At 48.4% G+C, this 16,514-nt stretch overlaps 1 protein-coding gene across 2 annotated transcripts in view; it reads left to right on the top strand.

Moving 5' to 3' along the window:
* The window catches only part of prkar1b (protein kinase, cAMP-dependent, regulatory, type I, beta), a 312,635-nt gene that overhangs the window by 200,097 nt on the left and 96,024 nt on the right, over nucleotides 1–16,514 (top strand). For both annotated transcript variants that reach the window (XM_071394868.1, XM_071394869.1), the window contains one exon: nucleotides 10,369–10,430. In XM_071394868.1, coding sequence (XP_071250969.1) covers nucleotides 10,369–10,430 — 62 coding nt within the window. The remainder of the gene's footprint in view (nucleotides 1–10,368; nucleotides 10,431–16,514) is intronic.

The following is a 16,514-nucleotide window of genomic DNA, read 5'->3' on the forward strand; positions in this document are numbered from 1 at the left end:
GTACCGACTACATAGAACAGGGTGTGAGGGTTCGTTTGGTACTTCTCACGCTTGTTCTTTAGTTTAAGTCATCACTTTGGGAGATGTCTTGTTGTGTAACCACATCAATCCACATCCAGACAGTTGTTAGCTCTGTGTGTTACCCAACATGCTGTGCACAAAGAGACAGTGGTGGCGGCCTGCACTCCTTTAAAGCCCTCTAGTGTTACTAGTCTGGTAGATGGTAATATAAGCCGTCCCCGTCGGCCCTGATAAGAGGCGTCTGCCGAGCAGATCAACACCAGTGACCAGGAAGAGAGGGAGCGTGTGTGTGAAGGGGTGGCAACGACATGCAGCCAACCTCAAATAAGAACAACAAGTACTCCACTAGCCTGATTTCCTTAATGACTGGAATCCCCCATGCACTGCCTTTTATGGCTGTTTTGGCTCAGTAATATACCACACACACACACACACACACACACACACACACACACACACACACACGAGTGCACGCACGCACACAGAAGATAGGCACGCGCTGATATAGCACTGATGTTGTGTGTGTGTGTGTGTGTGTGTGTGTGTGTGTGTGTGTGTGTGTGTGTGTGTGTGTGTGTGTGTGTGTGTGTGTGTGTGTGTGTGTGTGTGTGTGTGTGTGTGTGTGTGTGTGTGTGTGTGTGTGTGTGTTAAAACAAACAGAAGGGAAAGGACAGAGGAAGAGGAGAATGATGGTATGAAAAACAAAGGACAAGAGAGTTGTTTCATCACAAACAGTGTTTTTCCTTCTGCAGTCAATCAGTCCATCAGAGGATGGGGATTGGCAGTGTTCTGTCAGACTGGGAGTGTATCCTATGATGATTATCACACCATGCTGTAGACACTTATAGACATTGTCTGGGGATTTCAGTGAGATATGACAGAGCATTAGTCACCCAACAAGCCAAGTAGGACAATATGAGATTGAAATCAATGAGGAGAGTGGAATCTACTCTAGTGGAATCTACTCTAGTGGAATCTAGTCTAGTGGAATCTACTCTAGTGGAATCTACTCTAGTGGAATCTAGTCTAGTGGAATCTACTCTAGAGGAATCTACTCTAGTGGAATCTACTCAAGAGGAATCTACTCTAGTGGAATCTACTCTAGAGGAATCTAGTCTAGTGGAATCTACTCTAGTGGAATCTACTCTAGTGGAATCTATTCTAGTGGAATCTACTCTAGTGGAATCTACTCTAGTGGAATCTACTCAAGAGGAATCTACTCTAGTGGAATCTACTCTAGAGGAATCTACTCAAGAGGAATATACTCAAGAGGAATCTACTCTAGTGGAATCTAGTCTAGAGGAATCTACTCTAGTGGAATCTAATCAAGTGGAATCTACTCTAGAGGAATCTACTCTAGTGGAATCTACTCTAGTGGAATCTACTCAAGAGGAATCTACTCTAGTGGAATCTACTCAAGAGGAATCTAGTCTAGTGGAATCTAGTCTAGTGGAATCTACTCAAGAGGAATCTACTCTAGTGGAATCTAGTCTAGTGGAATCTACTCTAGTGGAATCTACTCTAGTGAAATCTACTCTAGTGGAATCTAGTCTAGAGGAATCTAGTCTAGTGGAATCTAGTCTAGTGGAATCTACTCACGTGGAATCTACTCTAGAGGAATCTAGTCTAGTGGAATCTAGTCTAGAGGAATCTACTCTAGTGGAATCTACTCTAGAGGAATCTACTCTAGAGGAATCTAGTCTAGTGGAATCTAGTCTAGTGGAATCTACTCTAGTGGAATCTACTCTAGAGGAATTTAGTCTAGTGGAATCTACTCTAGAGGAATCTACTCTAGAGGAATCTAGTCTAATGGAATCTACTCTAGAGGAATCTAGTCTAATGGAATCTACTCTAGAGGAATCTAGTCTAGTGGAATCTACTCTAATGGAATCTACTCTAGTGGAATCTACTCTAGTGGAATCTAGTCTAGTGGAATCTACATTTCCCCTGCAGAACCGTTCTCAGCTTGAGATGAAGAGATCTAACGATAAATCAGAGAATGAGTTGGTGTTGAAACACTGTGTGTGTGTGTGTGTGTGTGTGTGTGTGTGTCCGTGGGTGTGTGAGACAGGCATGTATCGCTTACACACACACTTACACACACACACCTCCGATCCACTCTAGCTGGTGACAGGTAGATATTGTGGCTGTGATAGAGGGAGTCGTCTCATCCACTCTCTACTCATTGATCACACTGGGGACTGGTACGAGGGCTGATAACAGGCCTTTCTGCGTTGATTAAACCCTTAACACACCTTTCTGTATGAACCCATTGTACTGTGTAAACGTAATACATTAAGCCATATACCATCATCATCACTTCTTATCAGTTCCCTTGTCGTCTAGTTGATCTGCTGCTCGATGCCAGTCAGTCAACCCAATGACTGATCTAAGTTAACTATCTGCTTTAACTTCCTGACCTACTTCACGCACCAGCTACATTGTTGTACACACACACACACTATATTGTGTATTGTCCTGGACAGGTATGTGTGATTTATGGTGTGTGTGTGTGTGTTGTGAAGAAAGACAGTGTGTTGTAGAATAGATGAATGTACAGCACAGCCCCTAGAGAATAGAGGTGGGTAGGAGCCTGCCTAGCCCTGCAGTGAAGTCAGAGTTATGTCAGCCAGATAAGAGACTTTACCTCCAGGGGCGACTCTTCCTCATCCTCCCCCCTACCTGTCTGTGACAGGAGCTTTGTCTCCATAGACCACCACCTATCCCTCCCTCCCTCTCTGCTCTTTACTCCCTCTATCCCTCCCCAGGTTGCAGGTGAACTTCCTGGCCCCTAGTGTTTGGGCGATAGACTCGGTCTCTCTCTCTCTGCCTCTCTCTCTGTCAGAACAGGGCAGCCATTGTTGTGAGGCGCTCTGCGGCGTTCTCCCCCACAGGGAGAGAACAGGGCTACAGGGAGCTGAAAGGACACGCTAAGATCAATCACTCAATCTTAAGAAGAAAGGTAATAGATTGAGAGTACAGAAAAGGGGGGGGGGGGGTCGGAAGGAGGGTGGAAGAGGCAAAGACACAGAGATAGGAGACAGAAAAAAAGAGTAGAGAGAGACAGAGGAAGTCCGAAAGAAAAGAGAGAGGGAGGGAGAAAGTCTGGTAGAGAGAGGGGACGTGGAGAGAGACAGACATAGAGGAATGGAGGGAGGGATAGAGAATATTACACAGAGAGAGAGAGAGAGAGAGAGAGATGGAGGGAGGAAGCATGGGAATGAAAGGAGGCAAGTGGGTATTTACCGGGGAACATAGAACATTTACCGGGGAACTTTGATCCTGTCGTCACGGTAACATTGTGGGCATTAGGGTTCCCGAGTGTCACAGCAGTCTAAGGCACTCCATCTCAGTGCAAGAGGTGTCACTGCAGTCCCTGGTTCGAATCCAGGCTGCATCACATCCTGGATGATTGGCCCAGTGTCGTGCGGGGTTGGCCGGTGTACAAAAACTTTTTTTTTTAACCGTTTGCTCCCGGCCGAGGGGGCGGAGTCCACCTGGGCTACATTATATTCTGACAGGTGCTGTCTCTCCTAAACAGAACACTAGGCCCTCAACCCATCATTGCAGACCAAAGTCCAACGTCTGGGCCCGGAACATTCATTTGGCACATTCCATTGGCTGACATCATCGTGGCTGCTCTCTGAGTCGCACACACACACAACGACCAGCCAGGTGTTACAGGTGTGGCACTGGATAGGTCATGATACACACCTAGAAGGTACATGCTGAAGTACTGCATGTCCCAGAGTGCTCAGCTTCCTGGTTTCCAGTGGGGCTGCTGATTGAAAGAGGGTCCATCTCAATAGACTGAAGTAGCTTTGTCTCCTTGTCTCCTTTCCTTCATCTGCACTGACCTGAATAGTCAAAGGAATGACAGCCTTCCCCTCCTGTCTTGTTCTGTCACATAATATGTAGTAAAGAGACGAGGATGCCACTTTAGACTCTTGAGATACACCCCCACCAGACATCCCCCGGTCAAGGTACTGAGTCCTCGTCCTCTAGAACTCTGTGACCTGATCTAGGATCAGCTGTTGGAACGTCATCACAAACAAGCCCCATGTTGTATGTGAGACGGCCACAGATGTGAGATCAGCTGTTGTCTGTGCTGTTGCAGATGTTGTTGTGACTAATCACTACTAAGTGGCGTGTAGCTCTCAGGTGCACTGTGGCGTGCCGTGGTGTAGAGTGGGTGGGATGGTGTGTGTGTGTTGTTTTTATGTGCTTGCGTATGTATAGGTGGGATGTTGGGTGTATCATGTACACATACACACAAATATGTTCTTGTTTTTGATGTGTTAGCAGGTGTGTGTGTGTGTGAGGGGGTGTCTTTGCATTTGCGTGCATGCTTGTCAGTGTGTGTGTGTGTGTGTGTGTGTGTGTGTGTGTGTGTGTGTGTGTGTGTGTGTGTGTGTGTGTGTGTGTGTGTGTGTGTGTGTGTGTGTGTGTGTGTGTGTGTGTGTGTGTGTGTGTGTGTGTGTGTGTGTGTGTGTGTGTGTGTGTGTGTGTGTGTGTGTGTGTGTGAGAGAGAGAGAGTCAGTGGCCAGCCAGCTGGAGATCACAGAGCCACCAGCTGGCCAAATCCACCTTCTCAACACAACTTTTATACACCATCATCACATCATCAAATACCTAGGGAGTCATTCCACCACAACCACCTCTACCCCCACCTCCACCACCTCTACCCCCACCCCCACCTCTACCTCCACCACCTCTACCCCCACCCCCATCTCTACCTCCACCACCTCTACCTCCACCTCTACCCCCACTCAACCTCCACCACCCCCATCTCAACCACCTCTATCCCCACCTCCACCACCTCTACCTCCACCACCTCTACCTCCACCACCCCCACCATCTCTACCTCCACCACCCCTAACACATCTACCTCCACCCCACCTCTACCTCCACCACCTCTACCCCCACTCCACCTCCACCACCCCCATCTCAACCATCTCTATCCCCACCTCCACCACCCGCACCTCCACCACCTCTACCGCCACCTCCACCACCTCTGCCCGAGACACCTCCACCAATATGCCCGAGACAGAGGGAGGGAGGCAAATAGAGAGTGAGGGAAAGGGAGAGAGTAAGATAAAAAGATAGGGAGGGATGGATATTTTCCTGTCCCTGCCCATCCCACTAGCTTTTATCTGCGGAATGAACCAACACCATGCATTTAAACAACCTGTTTATTGTGCTGCAGAACTAACCAACACAATGCATTTAAACGACCCATTGAGTGTGTTGCCAACCTGGACTCATGAGTGTACGTAATATAGTAAATGTAAATCTATCTCTATCAATTTAGTGTGATATGTTACGTTTAAATAGCACGTATTAATTTGTGGATGTCCATCATCCATTTTGTATGATATATTACGAATTGCAATTGATACAATGTGTTACAATTTTGCAATACGTATGATATTTTATGAATTCCAATTTTTGGGGGCTAACGTTAGCTAGGTGTCTAGGTGGCTAACGTTAGCTAGGCTAGGGGTAAAGGTTAGGGTTAAGGCTTAGGAGTTAGGTTAAAGAGTTAAGGTTAGGGGAAAGGTTAGTTAACATGCTAAATAGTTGCAAAGTAGCTAAAAAGTTCTAAGTAGTTGCAAAGTTGCTAATGAACTTTTATTTAACTAGGCAAGTCAGTCAGATCTAGCAACGTTTCGGTTACTGGCCCAATGCTCTAACCACGAGGCTACCTGCCTAGAATTCTCCGTGATGAGATTCGAACACGCAACCTTTGTGTTGTTAGACGTTTGTGTTATACACCTACCCATCCACTCCAACCACCCTCCTTTCATTTTTTGCCGTAGCCTTTTATACTCATACCCGTATACGGGTTGAAAATGGCAGATTTGGGCACTGATAAATGCCTACATTGGAATGCAGTGGCTGTACAGCAACATGCTAAACATGGTGTCAGAGCTCTGGCTCTGTGCTTCACAGCGCTGTATGTGTTTTGACTGATAGACGTTCTGAAAATTCACCATGGCACACCCACCTGAATGCACACCCACCTGAATGCACACCCACCTGAATGCACACCCACCTGAATGCACACCCACCTGAAGGCACACCCACCTGAAGGCACACCCACCTGAATGCACACCCACCTGAATGCACACCCACCTGAATGCACACCCACCTGAAGGCACACCCACCTGAAGGCACACCCACCTGAATGCACACCCACCTGAATGCACACCCACCTGAATGCACACCCACCTGAATGCACACCCACCTGAATGCACACCCACCTGAAGGCACACCCACCTGAAGGCACACCCACCTGAATGCACACCCACCTGAATGCACACCCACCTGAATGCACACCCACCTGAATGCACACCCACCTGAATGCACACCCACCTGAATGCACTCATGACTCCTTTCTATGCTCACCAAAATGATGATCTGTTTCCCTGAATTTCCTTGTGAAATCCTAACACTGTAATATCGTATTTTATGACTTAGTTATTTGTGTTGGCATTAGAACCGGCTTTCAAATGATGCCCACCTGACCTAGATTGCGATTTATAATGGACCGTTTTTGGATTCCATTAACAACAACAGTAATAGTGTGATGGTTGGGATGCAGGGCTGTTTTCCAAACAAAACAACTACAAGTGTTCTTGCTGTATTTCCTCAAATGAACTGATATTGGTTGCATAAATATATTTAGCAGCTGTTATTGGGAGTGTAGCGAAATGCTTGTGTTCCTAGCTCCAACTGGAACTGTGTACACTTTGTAGAGGTGTGTGTCCACTTGGAGACACCAGTTAGTCCTCTCACTCAAACCCTTGTCATTTGTCTTATGTTGCACCTACACCACATTGTCCAGGAATATTTATGTTAATGAATGTACAGTATCCAGAGTATTTTCAGATTTCATTATCAAAAAATGCGTCAAAGTACAGTAAATATAAAATGCACATGAAATCAACACAACAGTGTAATGTTTGTATTCAGCCTTGTCAGGTGAACTGTTGTGTTTTATCTTTTTATTTTTTTTATTTAACCTTTATTTAACTAGGCATGTCAGTTTAAGAACAAATTCTTATTTACAATGATGGCCTACCCCGGCCAAACCCTAAACCGGATGATGCTGAGCCAATTGTGTGCCGCCTAATGGGACTCCCAATCATGGCCGGTTGTGATACAGCCTGGAATCAAACCAGGGTCTGTAGTGATGCCTCTAGCACTGCAGGGTCTGTAGTGACACCTCTAGAGATGCAGTGCCTTAGACCTCAAGTCATTTTCCCATAATCTCAGAACGGTTCCCTTTTGATTGCTACCATGATTATGCATAGCATATGCTTTTCATTTTTCTTCTGTAAGAAACATTTCAATTAAGCCCTATGCATATAGGCCAATTCCCATGAGTGTAAAGGATTAAGTAACCTTCTGTCTTATATAACCATACCAAACGTAACATATCATACTAATTTTACGTTTACTATGTTACGTCTAGTCTATGATACCAGGCTGGTGCTGCAGAGTCACGCCTCAGTTTCCTCATGTGGCTCTGAACACAGACACACACACATACACTGTTAAAATGTACCAGCTGCAACAAACAGTTTTTTTAGTTTTGTTCAGCCACTCTTTTAGACAGTCAGTAGTTTCAGCTGCTCCTTTGATGGTGTGGTGCACAACAAGCAGAACAAGCCACAACACCCACGCAGACCTAGTAGGCCTGTCCCACAACAGGGCTCTCAACAGAGGGGGACTGACTTGGTAGTGACACAGGCCAGCACAGACCACTGGGGGGAGGTGAAGGTGGGGGTGGAGGAGGACTGGGGGCCCTAAACAGGACAGACCACTGGTGGGAGGGTGAGGAGGTGGAGGAGGACTAGTGGTGGTGGAGGAGGTGATGGAGGAGGGCTGGTTGTCCTAAACAGGACAGAGCACTGGGGGGAGGAGGTGGAGGAGGGCTGGTGGTGGTAGAGGAGGTGGTGGAGGAGGGCTGGTGGTGGTAGAGGAGGTGGTGGAGGAGGGCTGGTGGTGGTGGAGGAGGTGGTGGAGGAGCGCTGGTGGTGGTGGAGGAGGTGGTGGAGGGCTGGTGGTCCTAAACAGGACAGAGCACTGGGGGGAGGAGGTGGTAGAGGAGGAGGGGGGGGAGGAGGGCTGGTGGTGGTAGAGGAGGTGGTGGAGGAGGGCTGGTGGTGGTGGAGGAGGTGGTGGAGGAGGGCTGGTGGTGGTGGTGGAGGAGGTGGTGGAGGGCTGGTGGTCCTAAACAGGACAGAGCACTGGGGGGAGGAGGTGGAGGAGGGCTGGTGGAGGAGGGCTGGTGGAGGTGGTAGAGGAGGGCTGGTGGAGGGCTGGTGGAGGAGGTAGAGGAGGGCTGGTGGAGGAGGTGGAGGAGGGCTGGTGGAGGTGGTAGAGGAGGGCTGGTGGAGGGCTGGTGGAGGAGGTAGAGGAGGGCTGGTGGAGGAGGTGGAGGAGGAGGTAGAGGAGGGCTGGTGGAGGAGGTGGAGGAGGGCTGGTGGGGGGTGGAGGGGGAGGAGGCCTGGTGGTCATAAACAGCCAGTGTAGTTGTACAGTATGATCCTCTCTCTGCCCCCTCCACCTGTCAGCATTACAGTTGTGTGTGGGTGGTAGGCAGCTACAGTATGATCCTCTCTCTGCCCCCTCCACCTGTCAGCATTACAGTTGTGTGTGGGTGGTAGGCAGCTACAGTATGATCCTCTCTCTGCCCCCTCCACCTGTCAACATTACAGTTGTGTGTGGGTGGTAGGCAGCTACAGTATGATCCTCTCTCTGCCCCCTCCACCTGTCAACATTACAGTTGTGTGTGGGTGGTAGGCAGCTACAGTATGATCCTCTCTCTGCCCCCTCCACCTGTCAACATTACAGTTGTGTGTGGGTGGTAGGCAGCTACAGTATGACCCTCTCTCTGCCCCCCTCCACCTGTCAGCATTACAGTTGTGTGTGGGTGGTAGGCAGCTACAGTATGACCCTCTCTCTGCCCCCTCCACCTGTCAACATTACAGTTGTGTGTGGGTGGTAGGCAGCTACAGTATGATCCTCTCTCTGCCCCCCTCCACCTGTCAACATTACAGTTGTGTGTGGGTGGTAGGCAGCTACTGTATGATCCTCTCTCTGCCCCCTCCACCTGTCAGCATTACAGTTGTGTGTGGGTGGTAGGCAGCTACAGTATGATCCTCTCTCTGCCCCCTCCACCTGTCAACATTACAGTTGTGTGTGGGTGGTAGGCAGCTACAGTATGATCCTCTCTCTGCCCCCTCCACCTGTCAACATTACAGTTGTGTGTGGGTGGTAGGCAGCTACAGTATGATCCTCTCTCTGCCCCCTCCACCTGTCAACATTACAGTTGTGTGTGGGTGGTAGGCAGCTACAGTATGATCCTCTCTCTGCCCCCTCCACCTGTCAACATTACAGTTGTGTGTGGGTGGTAGGCAGCTACAGTATGATCCTCTCTCTGCCCCCTCCACCTGTCAACATTACAGTTGTGTGTGGGTGGTAGGCAGCTACAGTATGATCCTCTCTCTGCCCCCTCCACCTGTCAACATTACAGTTGTGTGTGGGTGGTAGGCAGCTACAGTATGATCCTCTCTCTGCCCCCTCCACCTGTCAACATTACAGTTGTGTGTGGGTGGTAGGCAGCTACAGTATGATCCTCTCTCTGCCCCCTCCACCTGTCAACATTACAGTTGTGTGTGGGTGGTAGGCAGCTACAGTATGATCCTCTCTCTGCCCCCTCCACCTGTCAGCATTACAGTTGTGTGTGGGTGGTAGGCAGCTACAGTATTTAAAAAATGATCATTTGCATTTCTGAGTGACTGCATGCCTGTTTTTACTGTATGTGGTGGACTCAGGATGTGTGTGTTGGACAGTGTAGAGTTGATGACAGAGCTCCAGATGGATTGTGGGAGCTGGTGTGATGATGGTGATGATGATGGTGTTGGCGATGAAGGGTTAGCGGTCTGCTTGTCCAGGTGTGTATTGGAAGTGGTTGGGCTGGGGCTGAGGTGCTGTGTGTGTGTCCGGGTCATGCAGAGTTCTCTGGGCTGTGTGTGTGAGTGTCTTTGGCTACCGTGTTAGTTTGCAGCCTGATCCCCTTCATAAAGGACTGAGATGAGGAGCACTAACACTTGTGTTGAAGGCTGCTCTTTCTCCAATGTCACACATCGCTGGTGGAAAACACTTCTATGTTGAGGGGGGGGGGGGGGGGGGTGTGTGTGTGTGTGTGTGTGTGTGTGTGTGTGTGTGTGTGTGTGTGTGTGTGTGTGTGTGAGACAGACAAATGGCAATACTAACCCTTGTTTTCTCTCTCTCTCTCTCTCTCTCTCTCTCTCTCTCTCTCTCTCTCTCTCATAGTGACATATTTGATGCCATGTTCCCTGTCATGCACATTGCGGGAGAGACAGTTATTCAGCAAGGTTTGTGAACATAATGTATAATGTGTTAACTCTGTGATACACACATATACAGAACACATAGTACACCTAGTGTACATACTGAAATTACTACACACACACACACACACACACACACACACACACACACACACACACACACACACACACACACACACACACACACACACACACACACACACAGAGACTGTAGTACTCCTGCAGACATGCAGTACTGACTGTACTCCCTCTCTTTCTACCAGATATCAGTGGGACTTCCTCCAAGTCTGACAGTTGTCACTAGTTACCACAGCCACAAAGTCCAAATTGGCTATATCTGTAAAATTCATGAAAACAAAAATGTGCTTTCTTGTCTTAATTTAAGGTTAGTGTTAGGCATAAGGTTAGCAGTGGGATTAAGGTTAGGGTTAGGTTTAACATCAGATTTTAAGAAGATACTTTTTAGAAAAAGTATCTTGTGTGACCTTGTGGCTGTGCCAGCTAGTAACGACCCAGTCTAACCGCAGCAGTCCAAGGTCTCAGTCTAGACATCCCATAGCCTTTCAAGCTAAACAGAGCCAATCTGAGTTCCCTATCGAACACAGCCTCACAGACAAACAAACACACGTAACCACACACTTACTGTAACCTCTCACACACACACACACACACACACATACAGACAGACACAAACAGATTAAGCCACACATTGGCACACACAGAGACAGACACAAACACACAGTATAGAGTAGATTCAGGCAATAGGCACACATACAGGCGTGTACACACCCTCTCTCTCTCCCTCCCTGCTTCCCCCAGACAGTGGTCCTGTGGTGGACTGTACAGTATCTGTCCTAATTTGGTGATAACTAGGAGGTGGGTGAAGAGAGAGAGAGGGGGAGAGAGAGAGAGAGGCAGTGGGGAAGGGAGACAGAGGGAGAGAGAGGAAGGGAGAGAGGCAGTGGGGAAGGGAGACAGAGGGAGAGAGAGGGAGAGAGGCAGTGGGGAAGGGAGACAGAGGGAGAGAGAGGGAGAGAGGCAGTGGGGAAGGGAGACAGAGGGAGAGAGAGAGAGATGGGCAGTGGGGAAGGGAGACAGAGGGAGAGAGAGAGAGGCAGTGGGGACGGGAGACAGAGGGGGAGAGAGAGAGGCAGTGGGGACGGGAGACAGAGGGGGAGAGAGAGAGAGAGAGAGAGAGGCAGTGGGGAAGGGAGACAGAGGGAGAGAGAGAGAGGCAGTGGGGACGGGAGACAGAGGGGGAGAGAGAGAGAGAGACACTGGGGAAGGGAGACAGAGGGAGAGAGAGAGAGGCAGTGGGGACGGGAGACAGAGGGGGAGAGAGGCAGTGGGGAAGGGAGACAGAGAGAGAGAGAGAGGCAGTGGGGAAGTAGACAGAGGGGGAGAGAGAGAGGCAGTGGGGAAGGAGACAGAGGGGGAGAGAGAGAGAGAGAGAGAGGCAGTGGGGACGGGAGACAGAGGGGGAGAGAGAGAGAGAGGCAGTGGGGACGAGAGACAGAGGGAGAGAGAGAGGCAGTGGGGAAGGGAGACAGAGGGAGAGAGAGAGAGGCAGTGGGGACGGGAGACAGAGGTAGAGAGAGAGATGGGCAGTGGGGAAGGGAGACGAGGGAGAGAGAGAGAGGCAGTGGGGAAGGGAGACAGAGGGAGAGAGAGAGGCAGTGGGGACGGGAGACAGAGGGAGAGAGAGAGGCAGTGGGGATGGGAGACAGAGGGAGAGAGAGAGAGGCACTGGGGAAGGGAGACAGAGGGAGAGAGAGAGAGGCACTGGGGAAGGGAGACAGAGGGAGAGAGAGAGAGGCACTGGGGAAGGGAGACAGAGGGAGAGAGAGAGAGCTTCCTAGGTGCTGTGTGATATAGCTACAGTACATTACTACAGTATACACTACAGACTACTGATGTCACTGTTCACTGTCTGGACTCTGCTGCTCCTGGCTGTTTACACCAAAGATATCTATGGTTTAACAGTATATATACAGTGGGGCAAAAAAGTATTTAGTCAGCCACCAATTGTGCAAGTTCTCCCACTTAAAAAGATGAGAGAGGCCTGTAATTTTCATCATAGGTACACTTCAACTATGACAGACAAAATGAGAGAAAAAAAATCCAGAAAATCACATTGTAAGATTTTTTATGAATTTATTTGCAAATTATGGTGGAAAATAAGTATTTGGTCAATAACAAAAGTTTATCTCAATACTTTGTTATATACCCTTTGTTGGTAATGACAGAGGTCAAACGTTTTCTGTCAGTCTTCACAAGGTTTTTGCACACTGTTGCTGGTATTTTGGCCCATTCCTCCATGCAGATCTCCTCTAGAGCAGTGATGTTTTGGGGCTGTTGCTGGGCAACACGGACTTTCAACTCCCTCCAAAGATTTTCTATGGGGTTGAGATCTGGAGACTGGCTAGGCCACTCCAGGACCTTGAAATGCCACTCCTTCGTTGCCCGGGCGGTGTGTTTGGGATCATTGTCATGCTGGAAGACCCAGCCACGACCCATCTTCAATGCCCTTGCTGATGGAAGGAGGTTTTCACTCAAAATCTCACGATACATGGCCCCATTCATTCTTTCCTTTACACGGATCAGTCGTCCTGGTCCCTTTGCAGAAAAACAGCCCCAAAGCATGATGTTTCCACCCCCATGCTTCACAGTAGGTATGGTGTTCTTTGGATGCAACTCAGCATTCTTTGTCCTCCAAACACAACGAGTTGAGTTTTTACCAAAAAGTTATATTTTGGTTTCATCTGACCATATGACATTCTCCCAATCTTCTTCTGGATCATCCAAATGCTCTCTAGCAAACTTTAGACGGGTCTGGACATGTACTGGCTTAAGCAGGGGGACACGTCTGGCACTGCAGGATTTGAGTCCCTGGCGGCGTAGTGTGTTACTAATGGTAGGCTTTGTTACTTTGGTCCCAGCTCTCTGCAGGTCATTCACTAGGTCCCCCCGTGTGGTTCTGGGATTTTTGCTCTCCGTTCTTGTGATCATTTTGACCCCACGGGGTGAGATCTTGTGTGGAGCCCCAGATCGAGGGAGATTATCAGTGGTCTTGTATGTCTTCCATTTCCTAATAATTGCTCCCACAGTTGATTTCTTCAAACCAAGCTGCTTACCTATTGCAGATTCAGTCTTCCCAGCCTGGTGCAGGTCTACAATTTTGTTTCTGGTGTCCTTTGACAGCTTTTTGGTCTTGGCCATAGTGGAGTTTGGAGTGTGACTGTTTGAGGTTGTGGACAGGTGTCTTTTATACTGATAACAAGTTCAAACAGGTGCCATTAATACAGGTAACGAGTGGAGGACAAAGGAGCCTCTTAAGGAAGAAGTTACAGGTCTGTGAGAGCCAGAAATCTTGCTTGTTTGTAGGTGACCAAATACTTATTTTCCACCATAATTTGCAAATAAATTCATTAAAAATCCTACAATGTGATTTTCTGGAAAAACAATTATCATCTTGTCTGTCATAGTTGAAGTGTACCTATGATGAAAATTACAGGCCTCTCTCATCTTTTTAAGTGGGAGAACTTGCACAATTGGTGGCTGACTAAATACTTTTTTGCCCCACTGTATATATGTATATATATATTGTACAGGACATTAAGGACACCTGTTCTTTCCATGACATAGACTGACCAGGTGAATCCAGGTGAAAGCTATGATCCCCTATTGATGTCCCTTGTTAAATCCACTTTAATCAGTATAGATGAAGGGTAGGAGACAGGTTTTTATTTAACCGTTATTTTACCAGGTAAGTTGACTGAGAACACGTTCTCATTTGCAGCAACGACCTGGGGAATAGTTACAGGGGAGAGGAGGGGGATGAATGAGCCAATTGTAAACTGGGGATTATTAGGTGACCGTGATGGTTGAGGGCCAGATTGGGAATTTAGCCAGGACACCGGGGTTAACACCCCTACTCTTACGATAAGTGCCATGGGATCTTTAATGACCTCAGAGAGTCAGGACACCCGTTTAACGTCCCATCCGAAAGACGGCACCCTACACAGAGCAGTGTCCCCAATCACTGCCCTGGGGCATTGGGATCTTTGTTTAGACCAGAGGAAAGAGTGCCTCCTACTGGCCCTCCAACACCACTTCCAGCAGCACCTGGTCTCCCATCCAGGGACTGACCAGGACCAACCCTGCTTAGCTTCAGAAGCAAGCCAGCAGTGGTATGCAGGGTGGTATGCTGCTGACTGGTTAAAGAAGGATTGTTAAGCTTTGAGACAATTGAGACATGGATTGTGTATGTGTATCATTCAGAGGGTGATGGGCAAGACAAAAGATTGAAGTGCCTTTGAATGGGTTGTGGTAGTAGGTACCAGGTGCACCCGTTTGAGAGTGTCAAGAACTGCAATGCCTACACAGTATATCAAAAGAGTCAATAAAAGCTCCCAGTAACAGTTTGTTTGCTGTAAAAAGACTGTACTGGTATTCCTCAGTCGTTGGTGTACATATAGCATTCCAGCCAGGTGACACAAAGCAAACGTGAGCCCGGGGATGTAGTCCCTTTGAAGACAGTCAAAGAACGTTGGCAGCAATGCTTGTTACACTTCCCCTATGTTGAAACAAGGTATTTCTTACTGTGTGTGTTGGAGTGCATCGACCTGAGTGTGTGTGTGTGTGTGTGTGTGTGTGTGTGTGTGTGTGTGTGTGTGTGTGTGTGTGTGTGTGTGTGTGTGTGTGTGTGTGTGTGTGTGTGTGTGTGTGTGTGTGTGTGTGTGTGTGCAGACATGTGCATGAATGCGTGTGTGTGTGTGCGCTCAATTTTGTGTGTGTCTCTGTCAAATATTTGCCTGCGGTCTTAAAGCTCAGGGTTCTGCTAGAAGGGAAAACAAAGAGTTCACAGCCCAGGTGATAAAAGACAGGAAGAGTGGAGAGAATAGAGAGATGGAGTGAGAGAATGAGGGAGTGAAAGAAAGACAGAGAGAGATGAGATGAAAGAGGGAGAGAGGGAGCTGAAGAAGGCCGGCCAGGTTGAAGCAGGTTGGATGGAGGGGACAGAGAGGACACAGTCCCGAACCTCTCTCCCCTCTCCAGTGATAAATGTGTGTGATGAACGACTCTAGCCTCTACACACAGTATTAATTGGCTGTATGAACTCCTGTGAACCCTCAGCACGGGGATCCTCCAGCCTTTCAACTCCTCAATCACACACACACACACATAGTTACACACACACATGCGTACACTCGCACATGTGCACACACACTTACACACACTCACTGTCTCTCCCCCACATGTACCCTCTAGGCCAAGGCAGGTTGTTGCCCTAACGCTATTAGAGGCCTTCTGTTTAAATACCCTGGAAAGAATAGAGAGACAGATGGGTATAGCCCCTTTCTGAGAGAGAGAGAGAGAGAGAGAGAGAGAGAGAGAGAGAGAGAGAGAGGTATAGCCCCTTTCTGAGAGAGAGAGAGAGAGAGGTATAGCCCCTTTCTGAGAGAGAGAGAGAGAGAGAGGTATAGCCCCTTTCTGAGAGAGAGAGAGAGAGAGAGGTATAGCCCCTTTCTGAGAGAGAGAGAGAGAGGTATAGCCCCTTTCTGAGAGAGAGAGAGAGGTATAGCCCCTTTCTGAGAGAGAGAGAGAGAGAGAGAGAGAGAGAGACACGAGGTTCCCAAAGTTAAGGGCTTCTGGCTTGCATCCTTATTGGATTTCCCTGGAAGTGGTTGTGGGGGTGGACAAAGTGTGTTTATGTCTGCCTGCCTGCCTGCCTGCCTGCCTGCCTGTCTGTCTGTCTGTCTGTCCGTCTGCCTGTGTGCGTACATGTGTGTAAGCTCAACCATATATTTTCCACAGTATCATCCAGCCATTATGAACGGTGGGGAAAGGTGGGGAGGACAGAAGCGCTTTACAAATGGTCCTGAGCTCTTAATACACTGCACTGTTTGCCCAGACATTTATTTTTCTGAATGAGGAGGGTTCAAATTCATCAAGCCACCGTGAAGAAATAAATGAGGGGTTAATGACAGAGGCTTGAAACATCATTGGTTAAGCCCCAGATATTTGCTGAGCTCTCTCTCTCTCTCTCTCTCTCTCTCTCTCTCTCTCTCTCTCTCTCTCTCTCTCTCTCTCTCTCTCTCTCTCTCT

Source organism: Salvelinus alpinus, chromosome 1 (assembly GCF_045679555.1).
Source record: "Salvelinus alpinus chromosome 1, SLU_Salpinus.1, whole genome shotgun sequence".
Classification (NCBI taxonomy): domain Eukaryota; kingdom Metazoa; phylum Chordata; class Actinopteri; order Salmoniformes; family Salmonidae; genus Salvelinus; species Salvelinus alpinus.